This window comes from Poecilia formosa, unplaced genomic scaffold (assembly GCF_000485575.1).
Source record: "Poecilia formosa unplaced genomic scaffold, Poecilia_formosa-5.1.2 Scaffold399, whole genome shotgun sequence".
Taxonomy (NCBI): domain Eukaryota; kingdom Metazoa; phylum Chordata; class Actinopteri; order Cyprinodontiformes; family Poeciliidae; genus Poecilia; species Poecilia formosa.
In genome coordinates this window covers 382,648-400,850 of record NW_006800338.1, presented here as the reverse complement: position 1 = coordinate 400,850, position 18,203 = coordinate 382,648, and the positions used below count along the sequence as shown (strand labels likewise).

Here is an 18,203-nt window from a genome sequence, read left to right as displayed (position 1 = left end):
AGGAAGGAAAGAAGAAAGGAAGGAAGGAATAATGGAACAATGAAGGAAGGAAAGGAATGAAGGAAGGAGGAACACAAGAAAAGAAGAAAATTACAAAATCAGAAGGAAAGATGAAGTAAGGATCAAACAACAGAAGGAAGCAAAGGAAGGAAATGACCAAGGAAAGGAGAGAAGGAGTGATGGAGGGAAGGAAGTGAGGACAGAACGGAGGAAAGTCAAAACGTTCAGTGGAGGAAGAAATGAATTTCAGCACTAATTTTTTCCCGTATCTGGAATTATTCACTTCTCCGATTCGGAGATTATTTTCATGTTTCTCATTTAGATGCATAAATCTGACACAGCGCCCCCTGCAGCAGATTAAGGGCACGACGTCCTGAGCTGTGTTTAGGGTTATTTGTTACATTTTTATGTTTTTACTGCAGATAAATCTGGTCACATTTTTAATAAATTTGGACGTTTGAATCAGAACTGAAAGTGAAGTGGGCGCTTCGCTCCGGGTTGGATTCCCACCTCAGGGAGTGTTCAGGCGGCGACGCCCTGGGCTCGACTCCAGGTCCGACACGCCCCGATAAGCAGGCCGCCTTAACGAGGGCCGCGCACGCACACACTGCGCACACACACACACACACACACGCACACACACACACAGGCGGACATTATGCAACATCTGGCTCTCGGATACATAAAAACCTTCATCCTTTAACAATAAACCTCATTTTACCGGCAGCAACTTTTCATTTAATGGAGGAAAAACATCAATAATAATCTGAGAAATCTCAGATTTAAGAGTTTAAATGTGAAAAACTCAACGAGACGTAAATATGCGAGTGAATTTCAGGAACTTTCCCTTTTATCTGAAGCGTTCCTAGGAGTGTCTGATTCCTTTCTGATGAAACGCAGCGTGACGTTCAGCATGAATCACAGCTCAGCTTCTGTCGTTTTAATCCAAGAAAACTTCCAGAATACTCAGGAAAACCACAGATGTGGAACATTTTGAGAGTTTGGGATTACAGATGATAAACTGTTTTAAATAAAGATTAAATTCAAAACTCCAGCAGCTTGTAGATCCAAAGACTTCAAGAGGAGGCAGACCGAATATGGGAATCTGTTCCAAGAATCTGTTCAGGAATCTGTTCAAGAAAAAGTTCAGTCAGGAATCTGTTCGGAGTTGGGAATCTGCTAAGCAATCAGTTCCTGACTGAACAGATTCAGTTTTTGTTTCGCCGTCGTCTTCCTAAAATCTCCTGCTGATAATCAATAAGTTTGATCAGCTGATCCTCACAGATGTTTTCCCTTCTAACCAACTAAGGGGTGTACTTAGTTTTTCCATGTTTTCTTCATAAATGTCTGACCTGCTGTGGTCATCTGATCGAACCCCGACTCCTTAGACCAGATTTAATGTTTGTTTTGTGATATTTTATGTTTGATGCGTTTCTGGACGGTTTTCCTTCGATGAATAAAGTCATTCGTCAGCAGCAGCACACCTTCATGACTCACAGCGCTGGCATGGCCGCCTGAACGCTGCTGCACTTTGAACCAGTTCACTCCCACCAGTACAGACTGGGAGGGTCAGCTCAGTGTTTCATCACCATGGAAACGACTCCTCGTGTGGAAACTGTGTAAAGTTTAAACCTTTAAACGTCCGAAAGTTTCATTCTGCGATGTTAGCATCTGATTTTCACTTCAACAGATTGCAGATTCACTGAGGAGTTTATCAGATTGAGATTAATAATCCAAGAAATTAAATAATATTTCTGAGCTGCATGAGGTTAGGAGCTGCTGCACCTTCAGTAAATAAGTCATTGTTTATTTTTCACATAAACATCTCAGATGTTTGTTTTGAACAAACCAACCAAACCTCTGAGCAGCCTGTTCCCCTCCTGGCCTGTGGGGGCGCTGCACCAACAACAGCTGAAGGAAACGACACAGAAACCTCTGAAGACGCTGAGAGCAACTTCCTTCTTCACCAGATGGAAACTAAATGGTCATTTTTATCATTTTTATAAATGTTTAATGTTTGCTTTGACTTGAGTTGGTGGTGATTGTTGCTAATGTAGGGAGGTATCATGTAATGCTAATGCTAGCTAAAATTAGCATATCAGGTCAGCTAACTTTAGCATCTCTATCAAACTAAACACTTTTAATGAACTATATCAATTCTTTAAGCCAAGTGTGAAGTCAAATCAGAAAGAAGAAGAAAAAAAAAAAAAAGTCGTGCGTTCCCACACGGACCTAAAAGCGGGACGGACAAGGGAAAAAAAAGAGAAGACGGAAGTTAAAGCCGCCAAACAAAGAGGACAGGAGTTTGCGACTTTTTGAATCGCAGATCATAGTCAACCTGTGTACAACTGGATGATCTTTTAGATGAGCAGAGAGGCAGCCGGTAAGACATAAACTGTGTTGTTATGAGATCGGACCGCAAAGTTGTCTACAATCCAGTTTGGCCGATCGATCCATTAGTGACAGCTGAACTGAGGTGGTGGATTGCAGCGGCGACGCTTGCCGTTCATTGACTGATGGACTTTTATGATTGAATTGATTATTGCATTGATGAAATGGACTTGGGTAACATGTTCAATTGTTAATTAATTTACCATCAACTTCAAATAATAATTTAAAGCTAAATTTATGATAAATATTTATTATTAATGTTGAGAAGCAGATGTTTGTATGCTAAGAAATGTATGTGTATGAAATGTAAATATTAACTTGAAATGCACTTTAAAGTTAAGTTAAAGTTAACATAAGTTTAGTTACTTGTGTATTTAATTTTGATTATTTTGTATATTTAATTTGTGATGGGTTGCTTGGTATTATTTATATAATTTGCAACTAAGTGAAATTAATTTATACAGATTAGTAATTATTATTTTTTGGGTTTGTTTAAAGGTTTTTACCTGCATCCTCTGGATCAATGGTGAACATGTCCATACACTGAAATAAATGGAAGTAAAAGCAAGAAAAACTGTTTGGTCCTTCGAGTAAAATCCCTGTCATTAAGAATCTGCATGGGGTCATCCATCCCTTTTCAAGTGGGGAAGTTGCACAGTTTAAAAAAGAACTTGACACCAAGTGTCCAAAACCTGCAAAGAGTCGAAAGCAGTTCAGTTATTAAGTTAAGAAAATCTAAAACTTTTGCTCATTTTTTTCTCGATCCTAAACGAGTCGACGTTCTGACAGCAGAACCAGTTTGTCTAAAGGTTTATCCGTCTCCCAGTCTCTCCTGCAGCAGAGGGATCGTTTGATCCGCCTGTCAGGCAGGAGAAACCTGGAAACGTCGCTTTGAGTCAGAGGAGCTGCAGGCGCATCGTCTCGGCTGCAGCTCCTCTGACTCACGGCTTTGGGGTCATTTCAGGGAAACGTCCCGCAACCTGCAGAAACCATGAAATATTCAACTTTAATAAATGGTTCTGATGGATTCATCTAAATGATGGCCTAGTTAAAGCATAACTAATCCTCACTATGTTCACAGTTTTACTCGTTTAATAATTAAAATGTTGCAGATTTTAATTTTAAGGGTTTGAAAAACTATATGTGGATCAATTCCTAGTTTTACTAAAATGAAGCAATAACATGAAAATAAAATCTAAATATTACAGAATAACCTTATAAGAAAATCATCATAATGATATCAAAATAGTTCAAATAATGAGAAAAAAATTCATAATAATACGAGAAAAAATATGAAACTGAAAACAAAAAGTCATAATATTACAAAAAAAAGTTGAAATGTGGAAAAAATTGTAGTAATATGAGAATTCATACAAAAGAAAAAAAGTCAAAATATTGGGAATAAAATCATAACAGTACAAAAATAAAGTCGTAATGATAAGAAATAACAGAGAATTTCAACACCAAAGAATAATTAAACATTAAATTGATTAATGTTGATCATTTTGTGAATTTATACTTTGGTATCAGTTTTACAAATAAAGAAATATTTTATATTTTAACACATTAGAATCAAATTAATTATCAGCAGCAGGACTTTGAAAACGTCTTCATGACTTTACAAAAACACATTTGAGCCGAGAAATAAACTAATTACTAAAATGACTCCGTAAACTTGATAAAACCAAAATCTGACGTTTAAAACATGACATTTATAATATAATGTAACCAGAATTAAAGGTTTAATAATAATAATAATAATAAATGATCAATCAGCAGAAAGTCGACCGGATGCTTTCCTGTTCCCAGAAACCTTCACTCTGCTTCCCGACCAGAACCTGAAGATGTTCTGCTGCCAAATTAACCATCTGAGCGCCGGGACTCCCACCAGGTCCGGCCGGTTCCGCCGGGCCCAGTGGGTCCGCCGGGCCCGGCGTCAAGGCCTAACGAGTAATGAGCGCTCGCCGGCCGCCATGTTGGAGTGAAGCCAACTTCCCCAGATGTCGGAGCGAAGCCGGGAGGTAATGCATAATGCAAAACGCTCGTTAAATCCTGAAGAAACAAAAAACACCAGCAGCTGAAAAATGCAAAATAATAAACTAAGATTCCAGCAGAAGCTGCAGATGAATAATTACTCTGAGAGAAATCCATTAGCAGCAGAAACGAGCAGATTGAAAACCTTCAAACCCGAAACCATTAAAACCAAAATTACTCCGAGTCTTCAGCTCAGAGGCTGGAGAGGCGAGAAAACGAGCAGCGAAACCAGAAGAGGTTCAGATAAAAGGGCAGCGAGACCCGACTGAGGAAAACGGTGGAAAATAAAGATTAATGCATTAACGATCAGCAGACAGCTCAGAAAAATAAGTCCTGAAAGTTTAGACAAATTAGACTACAAACGATTAATCGAATTAATTATGATTAATCGAAATAATCGTCAACTCGTGTACTAATCAATTAATTGTTAACTGGAGTATTAAGAGTCAAAAACATTAATTCTGATGAAAAAGCAACAATATCAGGACAAAACTGTAGAAAAAACTAAAATGTTTAATTTAAGATTTAAATAAACATTTTGTCTACAAATCTGATCGACCCAGAATTTATCACCTGGCAGTTTTAACTTCACCTGGTTAAAAAAAACATCTTATTAAGCACCTTTTGAGATTCAGTTATCAATCACTTAATGCAAAAATGAATCAATTAATCTGCAAGTGATGAGTTCACTGAAAGAACGCTGTGGTTTTTTATGATAGACGTTAAATGTGTTTCTTCTTATTAAAAACAGAAACTGAAATGTTTATTTGCTTTTATAATACTGTACAAAAATTATCTACAGTAGCTTTTTAATTTAAAAAAAATCAGCAGAATGTAGTTTTTTAAACGATTAATCGATTAATCGTCAGAATAATTGATAGAATAATCGATTACCACAAATAATCGTTTATAATAATAGTTGCAGCCCTAAATGAAAGCGAAGTAGAGACCAGAATATTGAATTTTTTCTTCTAACTGCGAATTATTTTACAACACGATCCTGTGTGTGAGGATAACAAGAAAAGTTTGTTTAAATTTGAGTTTTTCTTATTTTTATTGGTGAAAAAACGAAACCAGAGCATCAGAATCGTATGATCAGAAACATCTCAGAGCAAAGCAGGACAGAAAACCCCAAGAAAGAATTTGTGAATAAAAACTAATATTTTCTTCATTCATCATCCTAAAATCTTCAGTTCATGCTGATTTTTGCTACAACCATTAATTAATGTATAAATCAGTAAATAAACACAGGAAAATTAAAACCAAGTAGAAAATTCAGCTTCACTCCAACAGATTTAGTGAAATGTGATTAATTTCAACTATTTTTAATGAAAAACCTTAATATTTATATTAATATCTGATAAATGATTATAAAAATGAAAGTAGGTTTCCTGTCAGTTTGGTTTTAATCCAACATTTTTAATTAACTGCAAAATATTTTCTTTCTAGAGAGATTCAAAAGGAAAGTGGTTGAAAAAACTTTAATATAAAATAAAATCATATTCATAAATTTTAATATTTTGGTTCTTTGTATTTTTCACCAGAGAGGCTTCAGGTTGAGCCGGACGCTCAGACTGATTCACTGAGGAAACATTTCAATCACGACATGCAGGAAGTTCTTTGAAAATGCTAAATCATTTCAGTTCAGTTGTTTAAGTCACTGAACCACAGAAACGATAAAGGAAGCAAACAGACATCAGACATGGAGCAAAAAGGGTCTGAATAATCAGGAGTTAATGAGGGAACAGGATGTTGCCTTAAAACTGGTTTGAAAGTGTCTGAAACTCTCGCCCTCATTCCTGACGAGCCTCCTGTCAAACCTGCCAGTCGGTCGGCTTTTCACTGATTCAGGCTTTTAAAACAACCAAGAAAATCATCCATGATTCAACAGTCTAGTCGGTCTCAGCAATTATTCAGCCAGATTTACGTCACAGTTAGTGAAAACATCAGAGTTACTCAGATCTGGGAGCAGATCAGTGAATACACCTAAACCCTAACCCTGACCCCTGACCCCAACCCTAACCCTAACACCGGAGCACAGCCTGATGGACACCGTTAGCATTTATCACCTCAAGCTAGTGAGCATTAGCATTTTTATCCATTGCTAAACCAGCATTTCTAACACAGACATATTTATTTAGGCGTTTTATGTTAGTAGACAGTTAGCATGTCAACACAATGGTAGTTAGCATATTTAGCTAACATCTGTTATCATGCACAGTCATTACTTATACTGAGAAATATTTTTCACTAGACCTCAAAAAAAATCCTTTAAGGCCAAATTTATCCAACTTTGTTCCAGATGATTAAATTACATTTCTGTCCATTTTAGGCGTTTTATTGTGAAATGCCAAGAGGAGACCGATCCAAACATGAATTACTTTGAGTGATAAAATCTCTCTTTAGAAATGACTCATAGTTTACAGTAAAGTCCCGTGTTTTCATTAAGAGTGAGAGCTTTAACAGATTAAATCTGCTTCAACTGAGAGCTCGGAGGACGCAGCGACGGACAAAGATCCCTGATCCTCTTTTTGTGGGAAGATTCATCGCCTGGATTCCTACCAGCTAATGAGAAAAGTCATCAGATGCCTGTTTGAGGTGTTGCTCATTCCAGACAGTTTGACATATAATGAGTAAAGAGATAAACAAAGAAGACAAAAGGACAGATCGCTCTAAAGACCGGCTAAATACTCCAACAGTGATGCATTCCTGCCTAAAGCCCCATAGAGACAAAAACAAGTAGAAAAAGACACGACTATAAAAAATGACCTCATTAACAAGCTAAAACATCGTCTTAAAAGAGATAAAGTGAGTAAATTAGGACTTCAGCTTCAAGTTTCATCTATAAAACTAAAACTAACTCGGATCATGTTGCAGAGACGATCGAGTGGATTTAAAGGAATGTTGTCAGCTGCAGGACAACACGAGCAGTTCAGTGAGTAAATATGAGAAGAGCTGCAAACACAGACAGACTTCCCACCTTTACAAAACATCCTGACAGCTGACAGACAGACAGACTCCACCCTGCTGCAGCACGACATCCAGTCCAGACTGCAGGACTTCATCTTAAATCATATGAAACAGCGTCAAAGATTTCACTATGTACAAAAAGAAACTAAAACACACAAAAAATCCCCGATCCTGCAGTTTAGAGCCACTTTATGCAGGAATAACCTAGAAATATAAGAATAGAATCTGTCTGAGGTTTTCCATTTGTGAAAAATATTTAAATATTTCAGGGAGCTCATGAAAGGAGGAGTCGTTTCGACTGCCAGGCCAAAAATAAATTCCAGCATTTTTGCCCACAATGTTTTAAAATAATGACTGAATTTTCATTGAGTTTAATTAAAATTCAACAAGCTGAACAGAAGCAGATAATGTAACGTTTTCTTCAGTTACTAAAACCACAGACTGTCCAGTAAACGCATATAAACAAATTTCCCCCCATGTTTTTTTTCAATCCGTATTTAGGATTTATTGAGTTAAAACCAGATTCTATATCTTTCTGAAAAGTTACTTAGAAGTTATTTTTATCTTAAGACTTTTGCACTACAAACTGGACCAGAAACACTCAGTAAGATTCTGATTTTCTGTCTACAAGCAACACTTCAGCCACAGTTTGGAAATCGGGGAACATTTTCTATTTGAAATGATCAGAAGTCTGCAAAACTCTGAACGAGTGTTTCAGACGAGTCGCAGTTTGAGTGTTCTGGCGGTCATATTTGGATTATTTAAGGTTCTGAAGCGTCCAAAAACTTTTCCAGCTCTCATCTCCTCATTAGCATAACGATGCTACAACTGAGGTAGCAGGTTTCAACACCAGGTATGTCTGAAATACTATGAGATCATCCAACTTTTATGACATGACTAAAGGCTCAGGTAATGTGAACAGACAAACACTGAAAGCAGGTATCAGCAGGGAGCGGAGTAAGCTTTGTAAAAACAGTGACATCATCCAGGTAACTCTTTCTCACAGACCAGATTTATGGAAATTGGAATAGTCACAAAACCCAGGCAGAAAGCCAAATACATCAAACATCAGCAGAAATAAAAAATATTCATTTGCTAAGGGTTATAAAAACAATAATGTGTGCAACCTCCAGGAAAAACAATTTGGCTCTTAAGGCCTTCCGTAGGGATTCACAAACCACCAAAAATGACAAAGAACAATGTTTAAATTTAATCTCAAAATGAGTGTTTGCAGTTTTACTGTTTTTATGCCATTTATGTACCGAATCTCTACCAAAAATGACACAAAATTTCATTTTTAATATTTTTTAGTCATTAGGTCACAAATAAATTGTGGTTTTTCTTCATTCATGAAAATATATCAACTCGCTTTTGGTAAAAGTTGATTATTTTCTAAAACCCAATAATAGAAGCTGGGGATGAACATTTTGGTCGATAACCGATATTTACCAATATTACATTTATTTTCCTTCCATTCTGACATAAAATTACCACAAAGCATTGCTTTTCAGCTTCAGTTACCCACAATCCTTCACTGCATCACCGTCACATGACCAAACAAAAACCACATGACCAATGTCTTTCTGAACCAACAACAAGATGGAAACAAACATCAGCTGTTCGTATCGACCCAGATTTACTTACAGATCGATACGCTAAGACTGAACGTCGGCCGATTCCTGACTGGTGACAGGCATCCGTTTGAAATTAAAAACAAAAGCTGATTAAAGTCTGAAGAAACGACTTTAATAAACTTGATTTTATCTTGATTTTGATGAACCAGCGACCGAAATGAAGAAAGAACAGATTTAACGTTGAAACAAGCCATGAATTGAAGAAAGAGAAATTTAGATGATTCTTTGTGACAGTTTGGTGACAAAATTTCCAAACATGAACATTTCCGTTACATTTCTAGGTTAAAACCACCAGTTCTGAGTTGAATTTAACAAAATAAAAGCTTTAAAAACATTTATTTTTCAGAGCTTCAGCGTCTTGGGTTCTGCAGCCCAAATAACCCAGACTGATCAGACTAAAGCCGACGGCGGGCCTGGAAACAGCCCACTGGGTTTGTAAAGACCAGCAAAACCAGTAAACCCAGTCCAAACAAAAGCAGGAGAATGGGTCTGCTCACGTCTGCTGGACATTACGCACGACAAAACTGCAAAGACGAGGGATACCTAAAGGAAGAGTCACGGCCTGTTCAAACAGCGAGAAAACAATGAACAGCGGATTAGCATAGCTTGTTAGCAGCAGCATTTAATCCACTAAACTGTAACCTGAGCAGGACAGGAAGTAGCAGCTACCTGCCGTTATTTGGTAAAAACAGTTCTGGGAAAAACAAACACGTCCAGCTGGACGAATGTCCTCCAGTTTGACCTGCTCAGTATTTTAAATGAGAGGCCAGTGGGACAGGAAACGCAGCCTGTAGGTTAAAACATCAAGATCAATGTCTAAAGAAAGGAGCAACTCGCTGGTGGGTGTGTGCCGAGAAAACCTGAGAGAGAAAACAGTTGTTTTCCCGTTGGTCTGGTTGGTTAACTTCCTGGGCTGAAGAAAAGGGAAGAATGCCGTCCACTTAACGCACCGCGGACAGAAACAGAAAGCCGCGGCGCGTCTGAAGCTAACAGATTTAATTATTTTAACAAAGAGGAAGGAGGAAAGAGTCCAACAGCAAAGATATCCACAAAGAAAGGCCATGAACTGGTGATGCACAGAGCTCAGATATAAACTTTATTATTTCTGCTTTAAATTTATACTAAGAAAGCCAAACTATTGCTGAAATTATTCTACTAGCATACACCGTCATAAAAAACAACACGATGCTTCATAGCAACATTTAGCATCAGCAGCCATAGCTATAGCACTGCCCAGTGCCTGATACATAATCAGGCCAAACTAAATATAAACATATTAGAAAAGTCCTGAGCATCTCCAGATTATTAGCATTTAGTAGCATTGAAATGAAGCTTCCTTCTGTTAGCAGAGGCTAAGCTAGCAAAGACAGCAACTTATGAGTTTCAAACTGAAAACATCTTTTGAGAAACAGAATATAAACAAAAATTAGTCAAATGTGATTAAGGAGCTAAATAAGTAAAACAGCAAACATGTTAGCATTCTGCTACTGTAGCTAGCTTTGGGGGCTAATTGGTTAAAAGAAGTTTTTTTGACGCATTTAATTTTGTGTAAGATTTTAGTTCAGTATTTGTTAGTGAGACGTTTCTTTAAACTGTAGCTGCAGTTCAATAAATGGAGTTTTTCCATAAGAACAAACTTAAAACATGAGGTTTTATTTTACAAATTGCAGAGAAATTTCAATTTGAAGTATTCTCAACCAAATGGAGCAAACCGTTTCTACAGATCAGACATCTGCAATTATCAAGAAATAGTTTTAAAATAATCAACATTTTTTGTTTATTGAGTCGACGATATATTCTATTAATATTCATGATGTTTCCAAGCTACAAAACCTGCTGACGTTGTTGGGAAGTGCTGGCTACAAAGACGACCAACTGACAGAAATACATTTAAAATTATGACCAAATATAAATATTGTACCTTTATTTTTAATAAAAATGGCACAATGTAGCACAACTGATATCCTGCAGACACATGATCAATTATTCGGTAAGTGGACTTTTGTTTCACTTTATTTACATTTTCATAATAAATGCAGCCAAGCACTGAACCTTTATTGTTAAATTATTAATTATTGTCTGATCAGAAACGCCTGTTCTTGACTGCAGCAGGTTTAAAGACTTTGGAGCGTAAACAGCCACCGTCTCTCCAGCCAAGTTCAGATTTCAGATCTTTATCTGAGCTGCCAACTTGAAACACAACAAAAGCATTAAAAGCAAATTAATAAAAGTGAAACTTCATTCCCAGCTTGCAGCTACATGCACGCCGTCGCCGTGCCAACGGTGAAAACCCGTCTAGACAGCGATCTGGATGGACTGGACCGTGAAGGTTTCACCTTTAACCTCTCCAGATGGCGGCTGTGCGGTTCCGCTCTTCAGGTCCAGAGTCCAGCCGGACCCGCCCGCCGGAGCGGCCTGAAGGAGGGAGCTTCATGGTCAGGGTCTCCACAGGTCCGGTCCTGTTTGGATCGACTGAGTCAGAACCGCTAACTGAGGAGTTACGCAACTCATGAAGAGGTTTTCTCTACTGGATCAGAATAAGCCAACAGGACTTTAACTGAAACATAAGTAAACTCTGTTTTGGATTATTTAATAACACAAATTAACCTCTGCAAATAAAAATCATTTCTAATGATTCGGTTCTGAACCGAAGAATCTGATCCAAAACAACCTGATGAGTAAAGTAATCACTCCCTGAGCGCTGTTGACCCGCTCTGCTTTGCTGGATTCATTTGGCGGACTCGTTTAATCCAACTCCAGTCCGTTTGTCTGGAAAGTCCGGTCCGGTCCGTTTGGTGAGGCGTGAACTCTGGTCGCCTAAAAACCCGAGTCTCGGTTTGGTTGAAGTCAACTGGAACATGTGAACGCTAAGCGGACCGGAGACCATTTTAAAAACAGGAAACGGACTACAGAGCAGGGCATTCTGGGTAAAAACAACCAAAAATAAGCTAGCATGCTAGCTTAGCGCTAGCATGAGAAATAACTCATGAAATTATTCAACCGCTAAAATCTGACAGCATTTTATTTTACATTTTGTGAAGAAGGAAGTTGCACTCAGTGACCCCTTCCATAGTTCTCGGTGCAGCGCCCCCACAGGCGAGGTGGGGAACAGGTTTTTCAAACAGTTTGGTTCGTTTGACAAAAGAGAAAAATGGAGCAAATGATGCAACTTTGTTCCCCAATCAAACTGAGTTTCAAGGAAAAAACATTGCAGCCAAACTGGAGGATTTTCCAGCTGAACTCTGTAAATATGGCCTCTCCTGAACTACTGCTGGTCTCAGCGTGAGAAACTCTCTGGTATGCACACATCTCCCTTCACCGACCAAAGTTGGTTTGATTCCATTCATTCCTCAAACAGCAGAATGAAGCCAGCACGCTTCATAAATTCCTCCTGATAAAACCAAAGTTCATCTCCGCGCAGGAAAAACATGAATTTATGGCTTAAACTGACTGTATCAGCAGTCAGCTGGCAGCTTACGGTCCTGAGGAAAGTTAATGTGTCACCAGCTTCACTGCAGGTGATTGGTGTTTATTCTCCAGCCTGATTAGCTGATGATGGCCTCCACTGCCAGCAGCCTGAACTGTTTACTCTGGAATAAAAAGACCTTCTGATGGATTAAAAACTAATTCCAGCCATTTCGCTACATAATTCAGTCAAACTCTTACTTAAAGTTCAGTTCCGCCTGTTGCAGATCACCAGGTGTTCTGGTTACGCTGCGGCCCCTTTAAGAGCGTTTTACCAAACGAAAGTCGCCTTCCTGACCTCCGTGAGTGAAGCAGCCCCGGATCTCTGACCCCAGCAGGTGAACCCAACCATCAGCCTCTTACCTGTTCGCTGCTCGGAGTCTCCGCTGTTCTGCCGCCAACTGACAGGCTGCGGTCTGAGGCTGCGCCGTGGGCGGGGTCGACTCACCTGCGGCGCACCGGCGCTCTGACGCACCCAGAGTCACCGTGGGAGGAGACAGGGAGGGGCAGAGCGCCGCAGGACTCTGAGAGGGTGTTTTATTTAGACCAGCATGGTTTGGATTCCGATTAGAAAGTTTTTCAGAGGCGTGAAATATTCCTTTCTCACTGTGTAAAAACCTTTTATGGGAATAACAAAAGAATCTGTCCATGCTTAGATATTTCTGGAATGTTCTCCGCTCTGAATGCCAAAAAAACAAATCAAACTTTTGTACTTTTCACTGATGACATTTAAAAGTGATCTTAAAAACACTTTGAAACATTAAAAAGAATTATAAAATGTGTTTTTGCATCAGAATTTGACATTTGGTTTAAAACAGCTCAGTTTTATCTTCAACCTTTGCTAGTAAAGAATAGATTTCACCCTGTGGCTGTAGGAAGCCCATTTCCACTGTGAAGTAAGAAAATAAAATGCTAACAGGAAGCTGTAAGTACATGTAAAAAGTCACATCAATGGTTTTTGACATTTCTGAGCTTTAAAAACAGTTGAAAACAGCTGCGCTAACCCTATAGCGCTAACATTAGTTCTGCTAATGCTAAGTAGCAGAGTAGTTGGTGGAAGTTAATGCTAAAGCACGAAAGAAACAAAATTCAGATGTGTTGATACCCACCAGGTGTTAATGCTACACAATATGTACGGCTTCCTGTACGGTTTGAGCTTCAGGAAGTTTACAGTTGTTGAGTTTTGCTAACTCTGTCGCTAATTTAGCCTGACTGACCGCAGGGGGCGTCGGTCAGAAAGCACAGAGGACTTCAGGAGATTTTAAACTGTACTGTTGCATTCTGGGTACAGAACAAACATTATTTGCTGCTCTGCAGAACGGGAGGAAACAGAACATGAAAAACGTCACCCACTTCAAAATAAGAGCATGAATATAAACATCTAACTCCCCAAAGAATAATTAACAATTGATAACCAAGACCAAAAGTCAAACTTTGTTCAACTGAAAGTTTAAAAATCAACCTAAAAAATTAGCTAAATCAAAAATTATCTCTCTGGATTTTATCCAGAAATATTAATTTAAGGGAGACTAAGAGCGCTAAACGCTTTGAGTTAGCAAAAATGCTAAAGTTATCAAAGATGCTAAGGTGTTAAATGAATCAGCAGAATTGAGTTAAAACGTCACAAAATGTAAATATATGATGCAGTTTTGGTCGACACCTTCACCTGACGTTTTAACAACCTGACTCCGTAAACTACTTGGACAATGTTTATAAAGCTGTTGCCATGGTTACCGTGGCCCGCAGTTAAGCTTACGGAAATGCCAAAGTTAAAGTGGGATGTCTTGTTGACCCACTCTCTAATTTTAACCAGATTCATTAACTTTCATGACGTCAGATGGACAGGAGAGCAAACCGAGGACGTTTCCGCCGGTTGCTCAACCAGGTGTCACTCAGTGCTGCTGTGTTGGGAAACGCTGCAGCCACGCCTCACATTCCTCCCATCAGAAGCTGGAAACACCCACCCAAAGGAGTTCACACACACACACACACACACACACACACACGGCTTCAAGTGGCCGTGAGTAATGCTTCATTCAAATCCCTCATTCCTGTAAAGCTGATCTGTTGTGACAAAGCTGCGGCTCACAAATGTTCCAGAACATTTCTGAATAAATTATCTGCACCTCCTTTCCCAATTAAACAGCGTATCATTTCACAGAACATAAAGCTCTTTATTTGACTGTTCTTCCATTTTCTATCTGCAGTGTCAGAACCAACCTGTTGACCTTAAAACCAGCTGATTCTGAGTTAGCAGGTGAAATGTTGTGGTCGGTTCTTCGCTCCTGCAGGACTTTGCGTTGTGTCACCTGGACGTTCAGGGTGTGACGGCTAATAAAAGGAGAAACGTGCAGCGGAGGGGAGCGTCCAGGTGAGCACAACCTTTACTCACACCGGCATTAACTTATGTAACGTCCTGAAGGTTCGGTGCGTCTGCGGTTGGACGGCAGTAATCCTCCGTTTCCTGGTGGTTTTCTGTCCATGTATTTGTAATGTTAGTTTTCCACATTCCATTCTGGTTTTGAAGAGATCGTCATCATTTTTGTACATTGTTTCAAATAAAGTGACTGAATTTCAAAAACAACTCACAAACTTCTAATCTAAAGAAAATGTGACACTCAAACCACATGTACATTCAGAACTACGAAACTGTCCAGACTGTAACACAGCCGAAACTTAACTCCATGAGTAAAAAGTAAACAGAATGAGTATATTTAATAATTCCAATAATAACTCCTCAACAGTTCCAAGTGTTGAAGCAAAAACCATTAATATAACAACCAAGGGCGTAGATCCCATCTCATTATGGGGGGAACCATAAACAGGAACATTTCCTAATATCAGTTTCGGGGGGTCGGCAAAGTTACAGTGAAAAGTAACGTAAAATGTGGTTTAAAACGTTTTTAAACCACATTGAAGCTGCCGGACCAAAAATGACTAGTAATGCACATCAAACGTGTTTTTCTAAGCAAACTGTTGAGAAAAAATACTAAAATTCAAATGTTGCTTCTATGCGAGTTTTGTTCAGTCTGACTGATCTAATCTCTGCTACACCTTCACAAAAATGTAAGTTTCTAAATAAAAAAGCTTTAATGAGTAACAATTAAAATTCACCATTAACATTGATTTATTGAAATGGCTCCCAATTCTGTTTAAATTATAACTTAATTTGCTTTATTTTTAAGCCTTTTTTCATTTTGGCATGTCCTGGATGACTGAGAACAAATAAGTAGATAGAAATGAATATCTGGGGGTATCATAACTTAAACATAACACTTAACACTTACAGCACCAGGGTTTATATAGAAAAATATTCAGATTGTATTTTTTGGTTTTAAACGCTCCATATTGAAGACAATGAGAAAGAAAAGCATAACTTTCTGTTTTTTCTATCTGTTCTCGGCTCCCACTCTGAGCTGGTCCACTTGCTCAGCCCCTCCTCCTGTTTCAAACTCTTCTAATTAACTAAAAGTTAAAGAGCTAAATATGAATGAGATGTTTGCTACCTTTGATAAGAAAGCTTAAGTCTATGAAAGCAGTGTAGCAGTTCAGCTAGTGAGGCAGTTTATCATGATTCAGCCAAAGTAAGAAAATAACAAACTCCAGTCTGATCTTTATTGTTGATGTGTTTCTTCTTCTTGAGCAGTGAAAGCAAATAAAACATGTTACTTGTCTTTTGCTTCAAGTATTTACTTACTGGAGGATTGTTTGTTAGTGCTGCAGAGCCACAGCTAACAGCTAACAGCTAGCTCCTCACTTAGCGGCTCTGAGAGCTTCAGCTGTTGCTCCTTGTACATTGGACTGAACCATTGTTCTAATAATGGTAGGAGGGACCTAACAACTCATTCTTATGTTTTTCTGAGGTGGTGTTACTAATGCTGAGGTCAACGGTTCATTTCCCGTACTGGCAAATTCAAATCTGAGGTGTTAAGAATATCAACATATATAAAAGGCCAAAAAATAAAATATTATGGATGTTGATTTTGAAGAAATATTAGAATAATATCACAAACACCCTGTGAAAAGCATAACGAACAAAAGCTGTTTCTGTCTGGTTTCGAACCAGAGACCTTTTGCATGTTAAGCAAACGTGATAACCACTACACTACAGAAACTGAACTTCTCTGCTTTGTTTCAGTTTGAGGTTCCAAATTTGAAGATGTCAGATGCAACGCATCAAGTTTCCACAGAGGTTTGCACTCAGATGCCTGGATTCAGACAGACCGCTACGCCATATAACCCTTGCTGACCTTTAACCACCTCGATGAGAAGCCCTCATTGCATATGGCTGGTTAGCTCAGCTAGTCAGAGCGTGCTGTTCACAATGCCAAGGTTGTGGGTTCCATCCCCATACTGCCCAATCAACACTTGAAAATGAAAAAGGGTGGTAAATGATAAAAATACTTCAATATTAAAAATGCTTGAAACATTAAAACAACTTTTAAAATTAAATCAACATTTCAAAATAAAAGAAAGCTGGAAAATATTCCTCTACGCATGTTGATTTTGAAAAACATTAGAATATGAGGACTTCTTTCAAATCTTCGTGGTAAGATCATGTACGTTTTTCTTAAATCCATGGGAACTTAACAATCTGTGTGGCTGGTTAGCTCAGCTGGTCAGAGTGTGGCGCTAATAACTCTGAGGTTATGGGTTCAATCCCCATACTGGCCTCTTGAACTATATATTGATTCAGATAATCAACTTCAAAGTAGGAAGAGGATTTAAGATAAACTGTTTCATTCATTGATTTTGAAAAACAGGAATAGGAGCACATTTATCAAATCTTCATTGTGGTAAAATCATGTAAGTTCTACTTAAATCCATGGAAACTCAAAAGTTTGTAAGGTAGGTCAGCTCAGGAGGTTGGAGCGTAGAGCTGGTACCACCGAGGTCATGGGTTCAAACCCCATACGGGTCAATTCATATCTAAAGTCTTTCTGACAATCAAAATATAAAAAGGGTGAAAAATAAAATCAACACTTCTAAATGAACATTCAACATATAAAATAAAAAATTGGTCTGAAATCCAATCAACACTTGGAAAATAAAATATTATGCATGTTGATTTTGAAAAAACTAAGAATATAAGCACTTCTCACAAATTAATTCATATTATGTAAGTTGTTCTTCAATCCACGGTAACTCAACATTGTATATGCCTGGTTAGCTCAGCTGGTTTGAGCATGGTCCAGGGCTTAGCTCCCATCTCATTACTGGGGGGAAACCAGAAACAGGAACATTTTTTAAGACCAATTTTCAGGGGGTCATCAAAGTTACAGTGAAATGTAAATGTCAATCTGCAGGACCAAAAATGACTAGTAAATACACATCAAACGTGTTTTTCTAAGTAAGCAACCTGTTGAGAAAAAAAAAATTCAAATGTTGCTTCTATGCGAGTTTTGTTCAGTCTGACTGATCTAATCTCTGCTACACCTTTACAAAAATGTAAGTTTCTAAATAAAAAAGCTTTAATGAGTAACAATTAAAATTCACCATTAACATTGATTTATTGAAATGGCTCCCAATTCAAGTTATGGGCTGTTTAAATTATAACTTAAGTTGCTTTATTTTTAAGCCTTTTTTAGTTTTGCTATCATAGGCGTAAACCCTAGGGGGGGGGTCGGGGGAGGGCGGTCTGGACCCCCCCAATATTGGAAAAGTCTAGAATTGCCCCCCACCCCCAAAAAAATCATTGAAGAATTTGCA

At 38.3% G+C, this 18,203-nt stretch overlaps 1 protein-coding gene, 1 long non-coding RNA gene and 1 other non-coding gene across 3 annotated transcripts in view; 1 reads left to right on the top strand and 2 right to left on the bottom strand.

The window, feature by feature from the left end:
- Positions 1–13,159, bottom strand: part of LOC103154758 (cingulin-like protein 1) — a 45,871-nt gene extending 32,712 nt beyond the window's left edge. The window contains exon 1 of the mRNA XM_016663017.1: positions 12,858–13,159. Within this exon, the coding sequence (XP_016518503.1) occupies positions 12,858–13,144 (287 nt within the window). The 5' untranslated portion in view covers positions 13,145–13,159. The remainder of the gene's footprint in view (positions 1–12,857) is intronic.
- Positions 2,175–3,051, top strand: LOC107833510 (uncharacterized). Its single transcript, XR_001659257.1, has 2 exons — positions 2,175–2,383; positions 2,890–3,051. It is a non-coding gene; the product is annotated as an uncharacterized LOC107833510 (long non-coding RNA).
- A 3,377-nt stretch (positions 13,160–16,536) lies between the features above and the next one.
- trnav-aac (transfer RNA valine (anticodon AAC)) lies at positions 16,537–16,609 on the bottom strand. The gene has a single exon. It is a non-coding gene; the product is annotated as a tRNA-Val (tRNA).
- Positions 16,610–18,203: the final 1,594 nt, after the last annotated feature.